Source organism: Tiliqua scincoides, chromosome 3, assembly GCF_035046505.1.
Source record: "Tiliqua scincoides isolate rTilSci1 chromosome 3, rTilSci1.hap2, whole genome shotgun sequence".
Lineage (NCBI taxonomy): Eukaryota > Metazoa > Chordata > Lepidosauria > Squamata > Scincidae > Tiliqua > Tiliqua scincoides.
The window spans coordinates 65,232,845-65,255,530 of record NC_089823.1 but is presented as its reverse complement, the minus strand read 5'-3'; the positions used below and the strand labels follow the sequence as shown (position 1 = coordinate 65,255,530).

The window sequence follows — 22,686 nt, the reverse complement described above, 5'->3', positions numbered from 1 at the left end:
TGGCACACCTGAGGCTGCCTCGAAGCACACCAGTGTGTCGCGGCACAGCGGTTGAAAAATGCTGCCCTAGACTATCAAAAAGCACCTTTCACCCGTGTGCGTGTGTGTAAGGCAGATTTGCAAGTGTGTGCAGTGTCTTATCTGAGGCCCACAGGAGGGCAAAACCAAAAGTAGCCTCATGTGGTTTTAAAACATAAATGTCATCTCAGGAAATCTCCAGCAGATAATCAGTTGAAATGAGAACTCGATATTATTACAAGCAATGCATGGTTTTGGCAAGAACAAACAATAAGTGTGTTCTTGTTTCTTAAAGTACATTGCTTGTAATTTAACAACTCTTGCATCTTATTATTGCTTCAGTGACTTGTTGGGTACCACTGTGGGATTAGAAGAAAGTGATGCAAACAGCAGTCTACAAAGACACGACTCCTATTTATTAAGGTTGAAATGCAATTAAAAGTGTCACCACAGGCTTAAAGTGAAATGTGTAGCTTTGATTTCCTTCCTGATCCTGAAAGATTTAGAAAGTAGAGTTGTAGAGTCTGTCTGATATATACACATGTATATGTCTCTTTCTCTATAAATGGCAGTTCTCAAGTTCTGTCATTTGACTATGACTGCTGGGCCCAGAATGCTGGGCAGGGTTTGGGCTACTAACCATACGATTCTGTCGAATCAGGCGAAAAAATCCACAGTTCAAGTGAATATCACTTAATTGTCCAGAAGGACGTTTTTCCAATTAAATGCAGCATTTGACCCATGGGTTATCATCTTGACTGGTGGGGTAACCATTTGCCATTTTTTTTCCTCTTGAATCTCTTCGCAGAAACACATGCCCAGGGAAGGTATCTAGTAAAGCAGAGAAGATTTCAAGAGAGTTTTGCTATGACAACATGAGAAGGTTGAAATGCAAAAGAAAATTCATTCCTACAGGCCTGCAACCATCATGTAATTGAACAGCTTTCATTATCCAAGGGAGTTAGGGACACGTCACATGAGACTATTTTAAGAAACTGATAATAGATCACCAGTGCTTGAAGAAGAGGCATGAGAAAAGGCAGCAGGAGCAGCACAAAATAGCTCAAGAGATCTGATAATTAGGCTCCATAGACCACATCAGGAAATGATGTGTCATGTTTGTTTGAGAAACTGGCTCAAGCATTTCTGAGGGGAAGAACAGGATAGACACTCATTGAAGATTTATGGGTGATTAGTGCCTTATCAACAGCATTAAAAATTCTGCAGCCAAGTCCTCCTATCTGTAGTCTTTTTTACAAGAATACATATATGTCTGTGAATTACATTTTAAAAATTATATTTATATCATTTTTTTTCATCATGGAACTCAAGGCAGAGCCTATCCAGGCACTGACCAACCCATTTTTCTTCCACGAGGTGGCTCTTTTGTGTGCCGTCAGACCATGTTGGACCTTATATGAATGGAGACAATATAGTAAGAATTACCCATTTTTAATGTATTGTATTTATAAAATTTGATGTCATCTTCCTCCAAGGAGCTCAGGTTGGTATACATGGTTCCTTCCCTCCTTTTGTCCTCACAACCCTATGAGGTAGGTTGGGCTGAGAGATAGTGCCTCACGGTTGAGTGGGAATTTGAACCTGGATCTTCTAGATATAAGTCAAACTCCTAAACCACTATACTATCCTGACTTTCAGATGCTTATGAACAAAATAGAGAAAATCATAAATAATCAGAATACTTGCAGTAATATCCTATGAAACCAAAATCTTAGGTCTTACCTTTCGAACAAGCTGAGCAAAGTCTTTGCTATCCCTGGGAGGGAGACCCAACAATGGCCGAGTGAAGGTATCCAGAGATGAGCCATGGCTAACAATTAGAATGGTACCTGTGGTCAGAAATGGAGTTTCTTAGAATATTGGACTGGAATTCTACTAAAGACTGAATAGCTTTAAACCTACATTCAAGAAGGATGCTGTGGGAGAATCCCCCGTGGCCATTTTTGTTTTGTTTTTCTTATGATTCTGTTTTTGAAAATATAAGATAGTGAATTCAAATTACCTTCAGTGGTGCAGGAGTCAACTATCTGCTTTATACTTGCAGAGCATCTTTTAACATAGTCTTCGTAGGCTTCGGATGGCATCAGGGCAGAAAGAGGAAAATTACATCTGTTAACAAAACCATCTGCTTGGTTAGCATTTGCTGGCTTACAGGAATCATGAGGTCGTACGTGTTTGATTATCAATCCCTACTCCACACCAAACTTGCTTTATCGCCTTATGAAATTGTCGTCTTTGATCTAGAGCTCCCTCCCATGTTTTCTAATGCAGAGTTCCTCCACAAATGGGGTTTCAACAGTAGCCTGCAGATGTATCCTTTCCTTCATGCAGAACTGTTCCATCCATTGACACGAATGACAGGCCAATTGAAAGTACGTATGGGAGCAGGGAAAAACGGAAGGATTTTTCCAGCAATTCCCATTAAAACTAAAACTATGGACTAGAACCAATTTATTAGAGGTTTTGCTCTCACAGCATACGTTGAGCCAACCAAGTCACTTTTAGCAGCTGAAGAATTCCAGGGGTTGGAACATGCACCGTGGATATTTCGCGGCATGACCTTAAGGGCTCCTGTTATTGTTTCCAGTTCTGTTGGTGGTATTGCAAACTTGCAGATATGGTAGGGGACCACAGGGATGCATTGCCATGGCAGAAAATTTAACATAGTGAACTGAGTTTACTGCAAAACGTGCAAGCATCTGATGCCTCTAATACACTCAGTATCCAAATCTCTCTGAATGAGTTAATGTGAAAATATACTCATGTAGAATCAGAGCTGCTTTATTTTGAATGTTCTTTTCAACACTACCCTGCCAGTGGTTGTTCTTGATTCTTTCCAGACAGTTGCTTCTCATCCTGTGCCTGATGTTTATCCTGCTTTGACCCATAAATACTGATATGATAACATTACACTCCACAGCGGTAGTGTGATTGTACTCAACTATTTTCCACCTGCAAGCTTTAAAAAAAAATCCACAAACATCTGGACCACAATGATTGTACAAAATATGTAGCCTAGAGAAATGAAGGTATCTTTAAAATCCCAAAATGGAAGGGGCATAAAACTGGCTTCATTTCATTTTCCATGCTCTTCCCAGTCTATAAGCAGAGATGCTGCCTTAGGGCCAAATCCTATCCAACTTTCCAGTGCTGATGCAGCTGTGCCTACGGAGCATGTGCTATGTCCTACAGTGTGGAGGCAGTCACAAAGGCTGCCTCCAGGTAAGGGAATGTTTGGTCCCTTACCTTGAGTATGCTTTGCAACTGCATTATAAGTGCACTTAGTGCACATGCTCTGCTTTACATGCTGCCTGAGTAGCAGCTGCTGGCACTGTTTCTCCATTGTTTCTGCAGGAGAGTAGCATTTATGTAGCATAGGAGCTCTGCACACAAAGTTTAACTACATAAGAAGAGTTCTGCTGGGTCAGACTAACGGTCCATCAATTCTAGTATCCCATTTCCAGCAGTAGCAAGCTAGAGGCTTCCAGGAAGCCTATAAACAGGGCATGAAGGCAACAGATTTTCCCTGTTGTTGGTTAGCCAGTGTTGGGTAGAAGCAAAGTATGGATTTGCCATCAACCTTCTGCACCTAGCCTAAGATCATGGCTTTCAGCACCCACCCCTTTCAATTTGGTGGCAGCACAGAACTAAAGCAAGGGAATTATTCCATGCTGGTAGAGGCGAGTGGAGACATGTCCAATTCTCCCAGGTCTGCCTTTCCCAGAATGCCATAGTAGCAGATGAACTAGTTTTCAGAGAGGAGAGGATTGGGCTTATCCAACATCTCAGAAGTTGGTTTCCATGCATTAATCTCATTTCTAATGCAAGTCAATAGTTACCATTAATGCTAATATTATTAGCTGGAGATTGTCTACCCTTCAAAGTAATATTTGGCTGCTTGGGGGAATAGTACCACGGATACCACAGATTTTCATTCTGCTCATTCTGCTCACTGTTAAGAGAAGGCATGTATGTGTTTAGTTCAGCACCAGGTAGTTTCTCTTTAGTAGAAATGCAACATAACATTTAGGTAACATCCTAAAACAGGGGTGCTCACACTTTTTTTGGCTCGAGAGCTACTTTGAAACCCAGCAAGGCCCGGAGATCTACCAGGGGGGAAGGAAGCGTCTGACAGACACCCCCTTTAATGTATGGAGCCCCTGCTGGAGTCTAGTCAGTTTCGTCAGTTTTGTTGCTGCATGCCTGAAGAGCAGCTAAAGTGTCAGTTTCAGTTTAGTGTCAGCTAAATATGTCAGTTTCGTCTAGTCACTAGACAAAACTGACATATTAACAGTTTGGAGAGACAGGGCTCCACGATCTACTCATTTTGCCTCGCGATCTACTGGTAGATCTACTGGTAGATCGCGATCCACCTATTGAGCACCCCTGTCCTAAAACATCCCACAACGTTAGCACTTACTTGTATGTGGTATCTATGCTGTAATTGTTCTCTGCCAGTTCTGTTGGAGTCATAAAAGAAGGAACTACTGTGAATGTCTCCCATTTAGTCCATTCAAAGAGTCCAGGTTCTATGCAAATCTTAGCTGTTTGTTCCAGATGAAGCCCTAATAGGATCAAAAGAGATATTTTCACAAAAGACCCATACTTATGTCTCCTGCTGGCATTCAGTAAATATTAATAGGGATATTAATTCCTTAGCGGGACAATCCTAACCCCTAATGTCAGTGCTTTCCAGTACTGACATAAGGGCAATGCAGCTCTGAGGTAAGGGAACAAACATTCCCTTACTTTGAGGGGGCCTCCATGAATGACACCCAACTGCAGAATGCAGCACATACGCCATTGGCACTGCTATGCCAGTGCTGGAAAGCACTGACATTTGTTGTTGGCCTCCTTCAGTCTCAGAAGACTATGGTATCGTGCTCTGAATGGTGGTTCTGGAACAGAGTGTCCTCTCCAGTGTGCAAAGCCTGGGTAAAGTAGATATGGAGGATAGACTGTTACCCATGCAGCAAATCCCCCCTCTCCACATCGCTGAAAAGGTCCAATGGAAAGGCAGAAGCCAATACAGTTGGTTCCAGCAGCATTGCAAGAGTTGCCAGAACGTGACTGTGTTCAGCCATGAACTGCCTCAGGGACTCCGGCTCCGGATTTTGCCTTGAGGTTGACTCCTAAAGCCCTTTCCATAACTGGATGTAGCCACATGGCAGTGGAGGTTTGGGATCAGAGTTTTCCTTCTCTCAGATGAGCTGCCTTCCCAGGCTAACGAGTCCCATCTACCCGGTGGCTGTTTAGTCGCCTTTTTAGTTGACAAGTACAGCCAAACTGAGAGCCTATTCTTATCCCCAAGCCCCCAGGGGTAACTGACATGTTACCCCGTTACCCCAGAGCACTGACTTAAGGAGTTAGGATTGCGCCCTAGGGGAATTCTGAGGGCCAGGGAGGCTGTGTTCAGAACACCCTCCAGAGGCAAAGGGAGCACAGCTGGGGGGTCCTGGAACAGAACCCCTACAGATAATTAGGACGGCCCTGTATTTTGTTTTTTACTGCCTGTGCATCTGTGGATCAATACTTCATTCATTCATTAAAAAAAAAAAATGTAATCCTGCCTTTCCTATGCTGAAACAAATGCCCAAGATGGCTTACTAAGATCCAAAATAAAATGAACAATGCATAAAAACAATAAGTACAATTAGTAATTAAAACAGTAAAGCTATTGGCAAGGGGAACTATTTGGTCCAGAAAGAGACAGTAGAACCAAAACACTATAATAGAGGCAGAGAGGGCAAACATCAACCTGTCACCCAGTATCCAATTTTCACAGTGTTTAAATATTGTGACAAATTACTAAAATACACAATGCTTCTATCATGATGTTAATGAACAAAGTGGAGCAACCAGAAGCTCCTTCTTCTCTGTGTCACTGATAGGAGCAGTTTTGAATTTCTAGAAGTATAGGAATGCTAGATCATTTTCACACAAGTGACTTCAGTGAATTTGCCAAACTTTGTAATCAGATAAAAGACTCACACTGAGCCAAAAGTAATTTTATTTAAAGACAGCGCTCCACTACTATTGCTATACTATTAAGTTCAGTCAGAAATAGTGATGTTGCCAACATTCATAATTGCTGGATTCCAGTGTCAGGGTCAGGTTTGTGGGACCCTGGGAAAAAGCCTTGCCTGCCCTCTGGTAGCACCTAAGGTGCTCTCTGATAGCACCACTGACACTTGTATTGAGCGTTTGGGGACCGGACTGGCCAGGTGGGTCCTCTGATGGACATGGGTTTTGAACCACTGCCCAACCTAGCCAACCCCTAATGTCTTTCCTGCCTGGATCATTACATTAAGTTGCCCAGCTTGTAATGTGACTTGTGACAGTGGCCAAGCCGCACTGTATGGCATGTTGCCTTTTGCAACAGCCATAAAGGGCCCTGCATTGCTGGAGGACTAGTTCTGGCAGTACAAGACCCCTTAGGATTGGGTGGTAAGACCGTAAATCTATACACATCTATTGGGTAGTAAGTTCCATTAACTCAGTGGGGCTTACTTCTGAGTAGACACTCATTGGAGTGCACTGTACAAGGCATATTTGCATCAGTACTGAAATCTTCTTTAGTATGAAGCAACAAGAACCCAAATGTGTTTCTTTAAAATAAACAACTCCTGTTTTGAGGTCAGCAAGCAACACTGGCAAGGACAGATTTGAAATATTTCTCCTCTTGAGAAAATCACATACCTTCTAAGACAATCTGAGCAGTTTGGATGCAGCGCAGAGCTGGGGAAGAGTATATACTGCTAACCTGCATTTCCTTCTCCAGCAGGCCTTCTCCTACAAGTAAGAATGCATAAAAGATCCTTCTTCACAACAAGAAGTGATGGGTGCAAAATATCTTCTCAGTCATAGAAGTTTGGATTTTTCCATGCACTGAATGTGGGCAATTTGGCTTCCATGTATACAGTTTTATTTTTAATCCATCATCTGAATGGACGGGCTTGAAGGAATGTTTTCAGAATAAATAACTAAGGAGGAGAAGGAGAAACTAATAGAACCTTCATACACAGTTGGCTGGATCATGTACATGGCGTAGCTCTACAATCGGTGCCTTACTAATGCATGAAGATGTCAAAGGCACAAAGGTGTTATAGCTATGCAATATGGGTGTGAAGTATTTTGCAAACCCTGAAGTGTGGAACTTCCATGTCTGTGAAAACCATGTGATAGAGCATGGTAAGGGGCTTCCCCCCTACACTGCACTGCAGCAGAAGTGGCAATGGCAGACCTGTAGTGGTGGTGCTGGATGGCATCCCTGGTCACATTGCCCTAGCTCCCCAGAATCATATCTCTCTCTATCTAGCTAGTACGTCTTCAATAGGGGAACCTACAGATTGACTTGAACCTGCCCCAAACATCCACTCATTAAAATGAAAAACTAGCAATGTCAAAGGCTCATCACACTTGCACATTCACATTCCACCAGTGCTGATAATAGCAAAGGATAAATTACCTGAGAAGAAATTAACAATTACAGTAGCAATGGTGTGTGTGTAAAACCTGTGCAGAAAAAAAAATTGGGTAGAAAGGCCCAGAAAGATATTGTCTTTCACAACCAGTCCCTCTAGTTTCTTGATTTGTATCCCCCAAATAGCTTACCTATTAGTCTAGACTGGAATATGCCACAGGATGACAAAGGAGGGTCATATTCAAAATTTTTGATGCCATCTTTTCGACTTGGTAGACTAGCAGGGAAATTAAGGTCTGCTCGATAATAATTTCCTGGAACAAAATAGAATGCTTTGGACATCAAAGCCTTCATAGCAAATCCAGTCCTGTTTTTTGTTTTGCTTTGTTTTTAAATGTGTATGGTACATTATGGCCCAGTTATTGTTAAAATATACTACTACTACTACTACTACTACTACTACTACTACTACTATAATCTAATTTATTTTCAGAATTTTTCTTATGGCAGTTTATGGGCGCAATCCTAACTGGCAGTTATGCTGGCACAGGTGGCCCTGGAGGGTTGCAAACGTCCCGTAATGCACGTTTGCGCCTCTGTGAGTGGGAGCCGCATCAGCGCATTCAGATGCGCCAATGCGTTGAGGGAGGCAGAAGCCTCTGCCGCGGCTCCCATGCTGCCACTGTTGCAAGAGGGCCGACATAGGCGACAAAAGAAGGCATGGGGGTGTGGGGAGGGGGCAGGAGGGGGCGTTACTGGGTGGGGGAGGGTGGGGGAGGGCAGGCCCGGGGCAGGCGCGTGGGGAGCCGGGAATGGGGCTGGGACCCAGTGGTTATGCCGGATCCCAACCTCCTTCTAGCCGCTCTGCTCTCCTCGGACTTGTGCTACCTCTGGAGGTGGCGGAGGTCCGAGGAGACCCATAGGGGCGCACAGCCCTTACCCAGGGGTTAGGGGAAGAGCTTCCCCTTGACCCTGGCTGAGCTGCTGCTCGCTGCAAACCCACATTGGATGCAGCAGCGCAAGCCTCCTGGCTTGCCTGCTCCAGCGCAGGTTTGGATTGCGCCCTAATCTGAACACTGGAAGAGATTAACAAACTCTCGCAGATTATTTGAGATGGAGACTGGGCATTAAAGTGGGGGACATTTTGCTCATTAGGAGAGAGGGAGGGGGGAGAGAAAGATCTTTCCCAACTTCCTGCCTCCATCCTCCTTTCCTCCCACTGCTGTTGTCAGAGTGGCAGCCACCAAATGTTGTTGCTAGAGCAACAACTCATAGATAGGAGGGAGAAGGATGTTCTTCTCTAGCTTAGATTAAAATCTTGAGAGGTGTATGCCCACTTCAACATCTCTAAAAATCTGAGTCATACACTAAAAGAGTGGTGCATTACAGCCCAATAATACCTACTCCCTGTGTGCCGATACAGCCACACCAACCGAGCACAAGCTGCATCCTGCAGGGAAGTTTCAAGCCGCGAAGGCTTCCTCAAGGTAAGGAACATTTGTTCCCTTACCCTGGGATAAGCCCTTGCTGCCCCACTGGGTTACTCAAAGCTGCACCTGCTATATAGCTAGAGCAAGTAAGAGTGGACCTGGGAAGGTGGATTGAGGTTGGGAAGTGGGTAGGATATTGGCAGTGCTGCTGCCAATAATACAGCCTCGATCCAACTCCCTTCTTGCCCCAGTCTCCACCTCTTTTCACCCCCTCCCTGTTCCACCTAGTCTCCGTCTTCCACCTGTCACCCACATTGACATACCTGCACCAGGGCTCATTGCTGGCACTTTGTCCTGGCCGCTCATTGCTTGAAGTAGTGGCCAGGCTGCGCTATATGTAACAGCTGCCACACCAGAATGCAAGTTAGGATTGGACTGTTATCCATGGTGACCCCAATTCAGCCTCAAGGCAGAATGGGGTGGGGTGAACAAGCTGGTTAATCGTTTTCTATTGTTCATTACTGTTAACAGAATATGTTGCTAAGTCAAACTTACCATATCAAATTTCCCTATCCTTCCACTTACCATCTGCACAAAAACATTGTTGTAGCCAAGATTTCCCAAACACTTGATCTATCCTTTCTCCATGACGCATCACCAACAGACTTCTTTGTACAACAGTTTTCTTAGAGAGCTGGAAGAAATTACACTGCAGCTTTACTTATTCAAATATCTAAAAATTTTACATATCAAGTGTACATGAGGTTTCTTGTTATATGGTTTTACATTGACATGATGTCTACGGATCATCACAATAGTTTTATGCTAGTGTGTTAACCAATGAAATGGTCACTTGTGTCACTGACCATAATGTAATCATCATGTCCTTCACATTTACACGAGTAAAGCTATTGGTAAGAGCCATTATAATTACTTATGTGCAGTGGTGTAGCCAGCAGGGGGCGGGGAGGCGGTCTGCCCCGCGTACCACCCTGGGGGGGTGACACCACAAATGCCCCAACATTGCTAATATCGTGGAGGTTACGAGTAACCCCATCATGCTATATACTGTTGGATGAGGAATTTCAAGTGGAATGCAATGCAAAAAACCGGGCTGGCTTCCTCTTATTTAATTATTTGCTTTTCTTTAATTTAATTATTTATATTTATTTTATTATTATTAACAGTATTGTGCTTGATGATGTCACTTCCAGCCATGACATCACCTCCAGTGGGTCCTGGACAGATTGTCCTTCTAAAAAGTGGGTCCCAGTGTTAAAAGTTTGAGAACCACTGCCTTAACTCAAAACAGGTCAATTAGACATTCGGGGGGGGGGGTGACACCCTAGTCTCTAGGACAGTAATTTTCAACTTTTTTCATCTCATGGCACATTGACAAGGTACTAAAATTGTCAAGGTCAGTGTTTCTCACTGACCCACTAGGTCAGTGTTTCTCAGGACCCACTAGGTGGGTTGCGAGCCAATTTCAGGTGGGTCCCCATTCATTTCAATATTTTATTTTTAATATACTAGACTTGATGCTTCCATGGTATGTGACAACATTTGGGGAAATGTTACAGACCTGTACTTTTAACAAGCTATTATGTATATTCTTTTAACAATGTCAATAAGTGGGACTTACTCCTGGCTAAGTGTGGGTAGGATTGCAGCCTAGGATTGTTAAAAATTTTCCTGCTTGATGATGTCACTTCTAGTCATGACATAACTCCTGGTGGGTCCTGACAGATTCTCATTCTAAAAAGTGTGTCCTGGTGCTAAATGTGTGAGAACCAGCAGTGGGCTCACATCCCCCAATGGCCCTACTAATAAATGATCCTTTCCCAAACTCCTGCAGCACACCTGCAAACCATTCACGGCACACCAGTGTGCCATGGCACAGTGGTTGAAAATGGCTGCTCTAGGAAGTTCATAAGTAGGTTGTGGATGAATAGGGACAGTTGCTCTCCCCCTTCTCAATATAACAGAGTAATCCCTGACAGGATGCTTCTTAGCCCAGTTAACAGAAGTGTTACCCTTTCATCTACCATTCATGAGATGAAACAGAGTAAAACGGTTTCAAAATATATTTGCTCACAAACCTGTTTTGTTTTCTCAGTGTTTATGCATACACATTTCAGAGCATGATGTTTAAAAACTGGTTACCTGAAAACCAAACAGTTTGGCTACATTTCTTGGCAATGGACTTGGGCTTTTCAGTTTAGTGCAAGGTTCAGTTTGATTCCTAGGATGCTGTCCAGATGCTGGAGTGAAAATATATTCTCTGCAAGGAAGAGTCAGATGCCAGCGAAGGAGAGGAAGAAGAAAACAGTGAGGAATGTCCTCTTGAAATCAAACACATGTTCCATACGATGTGAGAAGCTCATAAGATTACCCCCCATAATTCAGAATAATAATGTCCTTGCACATGAAACAATATCCAAAATACTATTCCTCAGAAGTCCACTGTAAATGTATAGCAAACTTCTGAATTCAGTGGTGTAGCTAAGTGGGGGGTGGAAGGGTCAATTGACCCATGTGTGTGACCTCCCTGGGCCTCAGACGGCCTTCTAAGGCCTTAAAACGTCTCTTTCGATTTTCCCCCCAAAACTAGAAGTGACCTTCTAAGGCCTCCCAGAGACCTTAGGAGGCATCAGTTCACCTCCAGAAGCAACAAGAGCACAGCTTCAGTTGTGTTTGGAGGGAGTGGGGGACAACTGGAGGGGTACAGGACCCAGTAGCCACAGCAGAGGTAGAGTGCAGCCCAGGATCCTGTGACCCCCTGAGGGCTGGCAGGGGGTGCCTTTCTGAGGCTGTGTGGCCTCCCTGAGCCTCGGAAGGCTTCGGAAACTGGCCTTAGAAAGTGGAAAACTGTGCACGGCCTTCCCAACCCTCAGAATGCCTGCCAGAAGCCTTAGAAAGGCAGTAGCGAAAACTGGAAGTGCCTTCTAAGGTCTTGGGAGGTGTTAAAAAAATGTGTGTCTCTGGGTACCAGTTGGTGTAGCTACACCATGATCTGAAGGAAAATATTTTTGGATCACAGGAAACACTTTTACTCAACATGCTCAGTGAATATGGCCAACATGTTTTTATTGATATTCACTGAAAATATCACATTCTGTTGTGTCCATAATTTTCTGGAGCCGCAGTAGTAGTAGAACTCCCCTATCCTCATTGTCAGCACAATCCTATTCATGTCTACTCAGAAGTAAGCTCCATTGTGTTAAATGGGACTTACTCCTAAGAAAGTATGTATAGGATTGTAACCTTAACCAACCAATGAAGAATATACATAGCTATGCACATGCCCTGTGAAGAAATCTGAAGCAGAGTGACACGCACCTATGCTTGACCCAGGTATCTGATTCATTGGCCTTTTCTGTGTAGTTTTCAGGAAGGAATCCCCTGCACCCTGTCCGGTGGGAGATTCCAATCACCCAACCACTGCAAGCTTCAGTCTGCTGTGCTCGGTCAACATATATAAGATCCCCATAATTCAGCATCAGTTCATCAATGTTCTGGGGCTTATACTGGAATACAGCCCTCAAAATCTGGGAGAAATCAATATTTTTGTAAGTGTAAAAATGAGACATGTTTTCTGAAATTCAGAAAGAAGCAGAAAGGTTGCTGAAGCGTGTTTAAGTTTAATTTGATGCATTGTGTGATGGCAAAAGAAGTAGGAGCACAGTCTTAGCAAAAACATATTAACATAAAATTAAGCCCATTGATTTAGAACTTACATGAAGGAGGTACAGGTGGGGCCTTGGTATCTGTGGGGGATCTGTTTTCACACCGCCATGGATACTAAAAATCGTGAATAATCAAATCTGCAATTTTTGGCCCCATTAGCTCTCCAGAAGGCTTTCTGAAGTCCGCAGAGGAAGTGACGTCTGCAGCAGAAGTGTTGAGGAAGGCATTCTGAGGCCTGGGTAAGCCCTCCATGGGCATGCACTGTCTCTGAAAGCTTCGGAAAGCTCTCCGGAGGTGACCACAGCGCAGCTCCGGTTTCCTATGTTGGGCTCAAGTGGGGCCGTGTCTGGCTCCACGTGGATCCAGGGCACCCACATTGAGCCAGGTTCATGGATGCGCAATCTGTGGATACAGAGGCCTCACCTGTATTGTTACCAAAAATGGTTGTTTTGTATAGGGGAATAATTACACTGCCCTTATTGGAAACTTCAGGACCATGGGCTGGATAACAAGACGGTGTAATGCAGAGAAATTCCCTTTTAGCTTAAGGAGGAGACTGCATGTGGCAGCCCTCTCTTAAAAAAGGTTTTTGCTGATCTGGATGACCTGGATGTGACCTAGAGCTGACCTGGACGTGCTTGCTTACTACACACAGTGGGGTACTTGGAATATGTAAAACATTGAAAGGATTATCAGCAAAATTCAATAGGGTCAAATGACTGTCTTCCTAGCTGGGGGAACTTACACAATACAGTAACCCAGGAAAGCAGTTCAAATTTGCATAGAGTACTTAAGCAGCGATTGTGTTAAAACAATACAATGAATAGGAGACACTTAAACAATGATTTACTATGCCAGACTTCTTCCTCCTAGAGAGGTGGATGTTCTTCCTCCTAGAGAGGTGGATGTTGTAACCATGAGCTTGTGGCTTGACCTGGTTGTGACCTGTGTGTTGAGGTTTAATGCATTTGCATAAACAGTGATTGGATTAGGAGACACTTTTGCATAAACAGTGATTGGGTTAAAACAATACAATGAATACAGTGACCACATGGAAGTGGAGGTTGTGTAATCCATAAGCTTGTAGCTTGACCAGAGTTTTGGAAGTTTGGCCTGTGAGAAGTTTGGCCTGCAACCAGATATAAAATCACAACTAAGGGGATTTTCACGTAACAGTATATCTTAGACCATAGCAAAAACAATCAAACTGTAAGCAGGAGAAACACTGGCACTGGGTAGAAGAAACAAGACAAATGAAATGTGTAAACAGTCTCTTTATACTTTTGTAAATGGTAGTCATAATCATCAAAACTAGTCTGCGGTAAAAGGGGAGTTTAACACTTGGCTGTTTTCCTGATGCTTCTCCCAAAGTTACTATTTTTGCTCCACTGGGGGAAAAAAAATACATGCATATCCTAACAAGGCAAAAAGCAGTTGTGGGGGCCATTTGCTTTAGGATCCTCCTGCGTGGATTAACTCAGACTTGCACCAGCAATATTGCTGGCACAGGTTTGAGTTGACCCAAAGCAGCTGCTGGAGCTTACCCCAGGCCAAGAGATCAAAAGTCCCTTTACCCTAAGGAGACCTCCAGCAGTCAAAAATCCCCCATGGAATGCAGCATAGCCCTTATTGGTGCTGCTGCATCACTGCACGGGGATTGAATTAGGATTGGGCTGCCAGTGAGGGTTTCTGTCTTAGCAGGGATTTGAACCTGGGCCTCTATGGCCCTAACCCAATACACTAACCACACTGGCTCTCACAAAGATTACCCTCCCCTGAAGGGTAGAACTTTACACAATAACAGCGAATCACCCAGGCAGATTTCTAATTTTCAAAGAGCAAGGTATTTAGCAAGTTACCTGATAATGTACAAAGCGCATGTCTCTAGAATACAGAACCGCCGTCCAGTGGCAGCGTTGCTTAGGATTGATTGATTTGGCCAGCTGTTCCAAAGTCTTTTGATGGTGAGGATAAAATTTGTTGGCTAATGTAAGATGGAGCTGCTTTGTTGAAGGTTTCACACAGCAATCTACAAATCAAATCACCAGCAAATGGCATCACACAGGCAAAAGTGATCATTATATTATTCCTAATTGTCATCTGAAAAATTCCACATGATAGCTCTGATCCAGTGGCTTAAAGGCACATATGGAAGCTGAGACGTAGGCACAAAGGTGCAAACAAGCAATAGGGAAAGCCAGAGGACCAAATTAGATGTTTCCTAGTTGTTTCTCTAGGAAAAAAAAGGACCGGCGTTAACAGTTACTTCTTGACTAGCCCTAAATCAGTTTAATGACAGAAAAAGGATCACATGTTCAATCACTACAGTGCGGAAATGCATGCTGGGTCTTTTCTGGCATTGCAATTCAGAGGTTGGCCTGTCATCCTGAATGCAGACATACAGAGACATAACATTCTGCCCTGACACCTGGGACAGTGACATCACGACGTGATGTTGTGACATCAATTCCAGGTTCTCCCTGGAGGAAGGAGATTGTGGTGCAATCCACTGTGGTGGTTTTGCACCCCTGTTCCTGGCTCCCCTTTGAAGAAGGAACAGGGGTGCGTAAAGCCGTCAGTACCTCCTTTGTAACTAGGGCAGAGCCTGAGGACCAGTCATGTGCCCTCTTGGTGTAATGCCTAGGGCATGGTCTCCTCAGGCTTTGCCTAGTTATGCCTCTGCAGACACACATATGCTTACCTGAACCCTTAAAACAGGGGAAATGTAACGTCTTCCAGTGTCCTGTTACCTGCTAAAGCTGCAGCCTCTGTGGCAAAAGCTGTAGCGAATGATTTGATGACATTTGCAGGACCGTCGCTGACAAAGAAGCCAATGTAGGTGCTGGAGGAATGTAGTGATAGCGAGATGATTGATGGGAAGACACTGGAGAACCTGTCGCCAGCTCTCTTTAAGGCTTCATACAGGCCCTCAACTTTTTGGTCTTCACACTGCAAGGAAATGCACATTGCAGGGGTTGAAAGGCACTGAAAACAGGTTCTGAGGCTCAGACTGAGCACGGCCTATATTCTATACATCAAGATGAGAGTAAAAAGACAGACAAGGCCAGGATGCTCATCCTAGCCATAATATCGCATCAATACTGTTCATTATACAGTTTGACTTACCGTGAAGAATTCTGAAAGCGTTATGTGTGGGAAAATTTCCTGAGCTTTGTTTTTTCCACATTGTTGTTTGGTTTCTCCCCAAAACTCCATCAGTTTGTCATTCAAAAGACCAGTTGGGCATAGATAGAGGGAATATTCCTGAGGGATTGGATCTTCCAGTGAGGGGTCATTGCAATGGGAATGCAGCCTACAGTGGAAAGGGCATCAGACACAGCCTATCAAGATCAAAGAAGCGCGAATGTTTCTTTTGTCCATCTGTTTGAAGCATTCTGGATGGTATTGTTTTACAAATACCATCATTTGTGGTGGTATTATTTGTTTCCTGTTGCTCAATACAAGAGAGCCACCACTTTCAAAGTTACCTCACTATCCAGTAATAAGCTACTAGAATTGTAACTGTTGTTCCTAAAAGTACACACCAAACTGATTACTGGTGAAATTATTGATTAGCGCTGGTGCAGACCTATTAATCCTTTGCAGCCCTTGGGTCATTGTAGAATTCAGTAGCCCCATTGTGGGGCTACTCGCTTTACCTGGAGGAAGGGGACAAAAGTTCTCTTTCTCCCAAGGAGGTGGTGATGGCTGCCTGAGGCGCACCAGATGCAGCGGCAACCATTTTTGGTGCCACTGCAGCCCCGCGCGCTGGGCAGCTCAGGATTGGGCTGTTATTGTGCAAATACAATTGACCTGTTAAAATATGTAATCAAACTCACTAATTTTTCTCATGCCAATTATTTAATACAAATCAAAGATACGCCCAAGTTTGATGTGATCTTGTAGCAACAACTCTTACGCTGAAGTATTCTGTAGAGAGAAAAAACCCGTTCACTGATTTCTAATTCATGCTTTCTGGAATGCTATACAGCATTCCCATACATACCATTTCGCCGCATCTTCTGCTGTCTTGTGTCCAGTAGCTGCCAAAGCTTTTAGCCTAAGGGGAGTGCAATGAACTCATTACAATAAAATAAAGCCACAAACACATTTAATCAGCATGCTTTCCTTTCAGGCTTGCGGAAACTCTCTGAACATTATGACTTACCACACAGTCTAAATTTAGGCTCTATTCCTAAAAGAAGAAGAAGAAGCTCTTAAAATATGCTCTTGCCCATGCTTTATTTTAGCAGTCATCAGCTTTTCCAGTATTCATGTAAGAGAAGAGGGCTGTCTCCCAGTTCAAGAAATCTTAGTTGATTAATCATATGGGTTTTAAGTCACTTCTGCCCAACGTTGCATATACACTATAGGGATCAAATGTGTACACCTGTGGGCTGGGTAGAAATGTGCTAAATCAATTCACAAATGAATTAGCTAATCAAATTAGATCTCCATTTGTTTTGCCAACAAATAAACAATAATTCCAATGAGAAAGCAAACTTTTTTTTTTTTTGCATTTATAATGCCCCCATGTTGCAACAGGCATCATTTTAGAAGAGGTATGCCCTCCTGTGAAAAAGGGAGGGGGATGCCTCTTCTTAAAGTGAAACTTTGATATTTAATTTGCTTTTATGGTCTATCATGGCTACCTCTTTGGATATACTTAGCAAGATTACAAGTCACTCACGTGTAGGGTTGCTAACTTTTTTTCCTCCTTCCCCTGCTCCTGTGCATTTAAAAACAGTCTGAAATGCAGAAATGAAGCAGATGAGGCCTTCCCAATCAGTTTCTCTTCATAAATCAGGAAACATTTCATTTTGTTTCTGCATACAAGGCTACTGTCAAAAGCACAGGAACAGGATTTTAAAAAGGTGTCAACCCTATTTGTGTGTTTCCAGTTCACATTCTAGCCTTATGTGTCCCCACCACTGTAGAAGGACTGCTGAAGTGTGATCATATACTGTAGTTTCATTCATATTCGAAATATGCATAGCTACCAAAGTAGCAGATGAACAGTGCAACTAATGCATATCTATTCAAAAGTAAGTCCAATTGAATTCAATGGGATTTACCCCTGGGTAAGTGTGTATTGCTTGAGTTCAGAAGAAAATCTCAGACCTGGAACGTGTGACACTATGAAAGAGTTGATACTGGAATTTGCTTATTTCTCTCTTCCCTCCCTGTTCCTTTTCCTTTTGTATCACACCTCTAAAGGCAAAATTAGACATTATATGAAATGGGTAATGTGGCCCTGTGTGTGTGTGTGTCTATATGGCATGGGGGGAGGGAAACTGTGGCTGGGGTAGGGGTCATTTTAGCACGCTATCATCACCATACTTTTGAACCCTTACCAGGGCCCAATCCTATCCAACTTTCCAGCACTGGTGCAACTGCAATGCAGCCCCAAGGTAGGAGAACAAATGCTGATGAGGCCTCTGTAACTGCTTCCCCACCATAGGATGCAGAGCACGCCCCGTTGGCACAGCTGCACCTGCACTAGAAAACTGGACAGGATTGGGCCCTCAGTGTGCTATTTTTACTGGAAAAAGTCTTTCATCACTTTCAATGGGCAGGTTTTTTCCAGTAAAAATGTGCTGAGAGGGATGATCAAGACTTACCCCAGTTTAGTCTTCCTAAGATCGCTATTTAAAAAATTTAAAGAAAAACAAGTACAAGACCATATGAGACACTTCTCATATTGGATAGTTTGACTCTTTCATTTTAAGCTATTATTTTAAACTGAAAACTCCCCTGAATACTTTGGCAGAAAGATGGTGCATGTAAATGCAGTAAAAAATAATAATAAACCTGATGTACTGACATTTCGTTCCAAGTTACTTCAAATCAGTGGTCTTCAACCTTTTTCTTATCATGACATTAACTGTATATAAATAAATAGACAGGCTGGGACCTCACCGTATATCTCACCCCCATCCCAGAACCCTATCCATCCAGCTCCACTCTATCTCCACCCACTCTCTGCCCGCATAACACCCTCCTAGCAAAGTTCACTGTAAGCAAATATTCTTATTCAAGAGAGCAGAAAAGGTTACCATGAAGCCTGGCACTAGTGAAAGCTATTTTAGCACAACTGCTAAGAATCTGAGCTGGACCGGGACACAATCTCCTGGTACCTGAAGGGGTACACCAGATGCCTCCCCCTTTAAGAACATAAGAACAGCCCTGCTGAATCAGGCCAAAGGCCCATCTAGTTCAGCTTCCTGTATCTCACAGTGGCCCATGCTCTAGTCCAGTCGTTTTCAACCTTTTTCATTCCGGTAAGTTGCTGTGATTCCACAACTGAGGATTTGTCACCCCAAGGTTGAAAACACTGCTTTCAATAATTTCACACAGATTTTATTGGAGAGTCATAATTTTGGAATCAAACTGTAGAATGTGCTATCACCAGAAAAGGTGAATGTGGATAGAACTCAGTTTTTTAAGATGTTACCCTCAACATTTCCAAAAGCAAATTCCCCTACTTGGCCCACTTGGAACTTCTTATAGGACTTATGTGGAGCATATATCCATTGCCACCCTCATCAAATGTAAAAGCATTTCTGCTGCTCTTCAGTGCCACGGGAATTTAAGTGTAACCCATAATGAAAGTGGCTTCTACTACCTCTTGTCTGGGAGGCAGCCATCTTCAGGTCTTTTGCAATCTGGTACCAGCTGCTTAAAGAAGGGAAATGGACACTGACTTTGGTAACGGTGGAGGGCGACTCCATCAATCCCTCTCTTATTATTTATTATGATTTCGTTATTGTAAACATTTATATCCTGCCTTTCTATCATGAAAAAGATGTGCAAGCCAGCTTACCCAGGAAACAAAAACAATCGTGCACAGCAATAAAACAACAAAACGTCAGGAAAAGTAAAAGGCAGCAGATCAACACAACTCAAACCAAGAGATTAAAAGATTGCCAGAATAAAATGGTCATAACTATCTGACGAAAGGACAAGGACAAGACCAGGAGTACGTCTTCAGGGAGGGAAAACTGAATGTGGTTGCCGAGGTCTCTTCGGGGTCCCAGGGCCATCCCTGCTGATCTTAACATGAACTATCAAAATTCCAACTACTGTTGAGCCAGCTAGAAAGAACTGAGTGCAGGAGCAGCCACAGCCACTGTTGACATGGGCAAAGGATAAGGCCACTCTATCAAGCTTTCAGATTCTTTCCCCCTGTTCATCCCTGCTTCTTTGTCCTTCCCCTTCCTCTGCTGTCTCCCTTGTGTCAATTTCAGGCTGTGAGCTTAGTCAAGCAGTGACCTGCCTTGGGAAAACTCCTGTTTTAAACAACAACAACAGCAGTGCACAATCAGGTTTTCCAAGATGCCCTGAAGTTTCTGGCTGGGTCACGATGCACTTGTCAGCTGTTCCCAGAGCTTCATGCTCCCTCACAACTCATAAGAAATGAGTTGCAGATGCCATGTTTGGGTTCAAATCTACATCAGTTGTGACTGAACTTAAAAAATAGTCCCCAGTAATTCCCTCCCTTCCATCAGGATTGACTTTAAACATACTTAGTGAGCATACCCAAGAGCTGGACTTGCTGTACTATCAAAGAAAGTGCTACAGGTGACTCTATAGAGGACCCACACTGCCTTTCAGGTTATAGCAGAGGATTTTTGTGGTAATGTAATAGCAGAAGTACTCACGCTGTATGTGCGGGGAACCCAGCTGCCAACAGAGGCTCCAGTAAGGTCTGGGTACTTCGACTTTTATACTTGTTCAGGACCTTTGCATACACCTGAACCTCAGCCTCTGCCATCTCTTCCTTTCTCTTCTGTGAAAGTATGTTGAGAAACGTGCGGAGAGCAAGCGAGTGGAGATGCCGAGGCTGTGAAGATAAAACACCAAACCTCAAAACCTCCTCCGATCTTTTAGACACAAGCTGATATCCTGTTTGTACAGCAAGCTGTGGTTCTGAAAACCATTACTGTAGGCAGGCTGAGAAGGAAAAAATGAATGCAACATGTCTTTCTTTTTTTATGTCCATGGCTGTAAATGGTAGATCCAGCATGAACTGCAGATTACAATGAGTCGGCTGCAGGCCTCAGTGTTGTGTATTTCAGTGCTGAGCAGCTAATTCTATCAGCGTTTCCTGGGTCATGATTTAATTGGTTCAAAGCATTACTGAATCAGCAGGAAAGGAGGGGAAATGATATGGATGAGTCTGTTTGGGGCCTGATGAGAAATTTATAGTTGGTCAAACCCAATTCATAATTGAAAAGTATCACTTTCAAAATATCACATTCTCAAGAGAGGGATGAATAACCCTGGAAAGTGAAACAGAAATTCATCTCTGTTGATGGGACTTGTGGGCCAAGGCTCTGAGATAGGAAAGAGAATGGAATATATCTCACTCCCTTGTAAGTAGGTAGGGATGCAGTTCTTGTGCCAGGTTGCTGGGAGGGGTGAAAGCTTGCACTGGAGCCCATAGCACCCTAACTGCCTTCTAATTCAGCATTGCAGCTGCCACCAGTACTGACGGTTCTCAGAAGCTGGCCCAGCCCGATGGCTCATCTGATGAACCTAAACCTTTGGCCAGACCACTACCTAGCCAGCCCCTGAATTCCACTACTGCATGCATGTACAAAGACAACCAGTCCAGTTCAGTTCTGGACTGCACTTTAGCAGCAGTAGATACATGCACAAATGTTGCTTCTTGTTACTGCACAGTTTTGTCAGTGCAACCTTGTGCTGGCACGACTGAAGCAGGGCTGCTTCTGCAACCCTTCAAATGCTCCTCAAGTGGCTTTCAGCTATTTCCATTTGCACATAATGCTCTACCAAAAGGTTATGACTGAAGTCTTGAATGTAGGAGCATCTTCTGCTACTGAAGTAGTGATCAGTGCTATCAGCTCTTGCAGCAGTGAGCCCCTGTGGGGGTGAGGGACAAAGGATCCAGCTCACCTCCTTCTCAATCCCATAATCAGGACTGTTATAGATGATAACATGGAAGCCTTCTCCCTCCATTTGACATTGCATGTGTGTGGTGCCAGTGGCAACACTAGCCAGATGCTGGGGGTGAGGAGCACACTGGTTGACTTCACTGGAGAGGGTGACACTGGAAGTGCTGCAGTGGGAGCACCACAGCAAGTGGCTTGTCTGTGGCAAGATAGCAGGTCCAGAGGCACTGTGGCAGGTGTTTTGCCTAGGAGTGCTGTGGCAACTGGCTGGTTTGGAAAGCCAGCCCTGTTCTCATGAGAGGACTGGGCTGGAGTGAAACCAAAAAGGGGGTGGGTGTCATGAGGGTGACACCAAGTCCAGTGATACCATTGTGTGGCATCCTTGAGGAATGGATGTAAAAATACTGAGCAAAAGTATTGTGTGTGCACCTCCACAAGGCACAGGATGTACCATCCTCTGAGGCTGTCTTCTGGCTCCTAGTAGCAGAAAGCTTTTTGTTTTCACTTATTGGTGGCTGCCTCTAGATCAGTGGTTCTCACACATTTAGCACTGAAACCCACTTTTTAGAATGAGAATCTGTCAGAACCCACCAGAAGTGATGTCATGACTGGACGTGACATCATCAAGCAGGAACATTTTTGGCAATCTTAGGCTGCAATTCTACCCGCACTTACCCAGGAGTAAGTCCCATTTACTATCATTGTTAAAAGCATATACATAGCAGCACAGCTGCGATACAAGGACATCTGCAAGAGAGATCTGAAGGCGTTCAGAGTGGACCTCAACAGGTGGGAAACCCTGGCCTCTGAGCGGCCTGCTTGGAGGCAGGCTGTGCAGCATGGCCTTTCCCAGTTTGAAGAGACACTTGGCCAACAGTCTGAGGCTAAGAGGCAAAGAAGGAAGGCCCATAGCCAGGGAGACTGACCAGGGACAGACTGCACTTGCTCCCGGTGTGGAAGGGATTGTCACTCCCGAATCGGCCTTTTCAGCCACACTAGAAGCTGTTCCAGAACCACCATTCAGAGCACGATACCAGAGTCTTTCGAGACTGAAGGTTGCCAACAACAGCAGCCTGTTAAAAGTACAGATCTGTAACATTTCCCTAAATGCAGTAGTCACATCCTATGGTAGCATCAAGTCTAATATATTAAAAATAAAATATTGAAATGAATGGTGATCCACCTGAAATTG

The 22,686-nt window shown here is 43.9% G+C and overlaps 1 protein-coding gene across 1 annotated transcript; it reads right to left on the bottom strand.

Annotated features, from left to right (window-relative positions):
* Window positions 1-455: 455 nt before the first annotated feature.
* On the bottom strand, window positions 456-20,353 carry UBASH3A (ubiquitin associated and SH3 domain containing A). The gene is made up of 14 exons (XM_066620964.1): window positions 20,241-20,353; window positions 16,586-16,639; window positions 15,706-15,892; window positions 15,330-15,528; window positions 14,439-14,608; window positions 12,232-12,440; window positions 11,056-11,173; window positions 9,478-9,586; window positions 7,654-7,776; window positions 6,739-6,831; window positions 4,460-4,604; window positions 2,042-2,148; window positions 1,762-1,868; window positions 456-849 (listed from the first exon to the last, which is right to left on the bottom strand). Exons 1-14 carry the CDS (start codon window positions 20,351-20,353, stop codon window positions 712-714), a joined length of 1,872 nt encoding a protein of 623 aa, XP_066477061.1. The 3' UTR covers window positions 456-711.
* Between the last annotated feature and the right edge of the window lie 2,333 nt (window positions 20,354-22,686).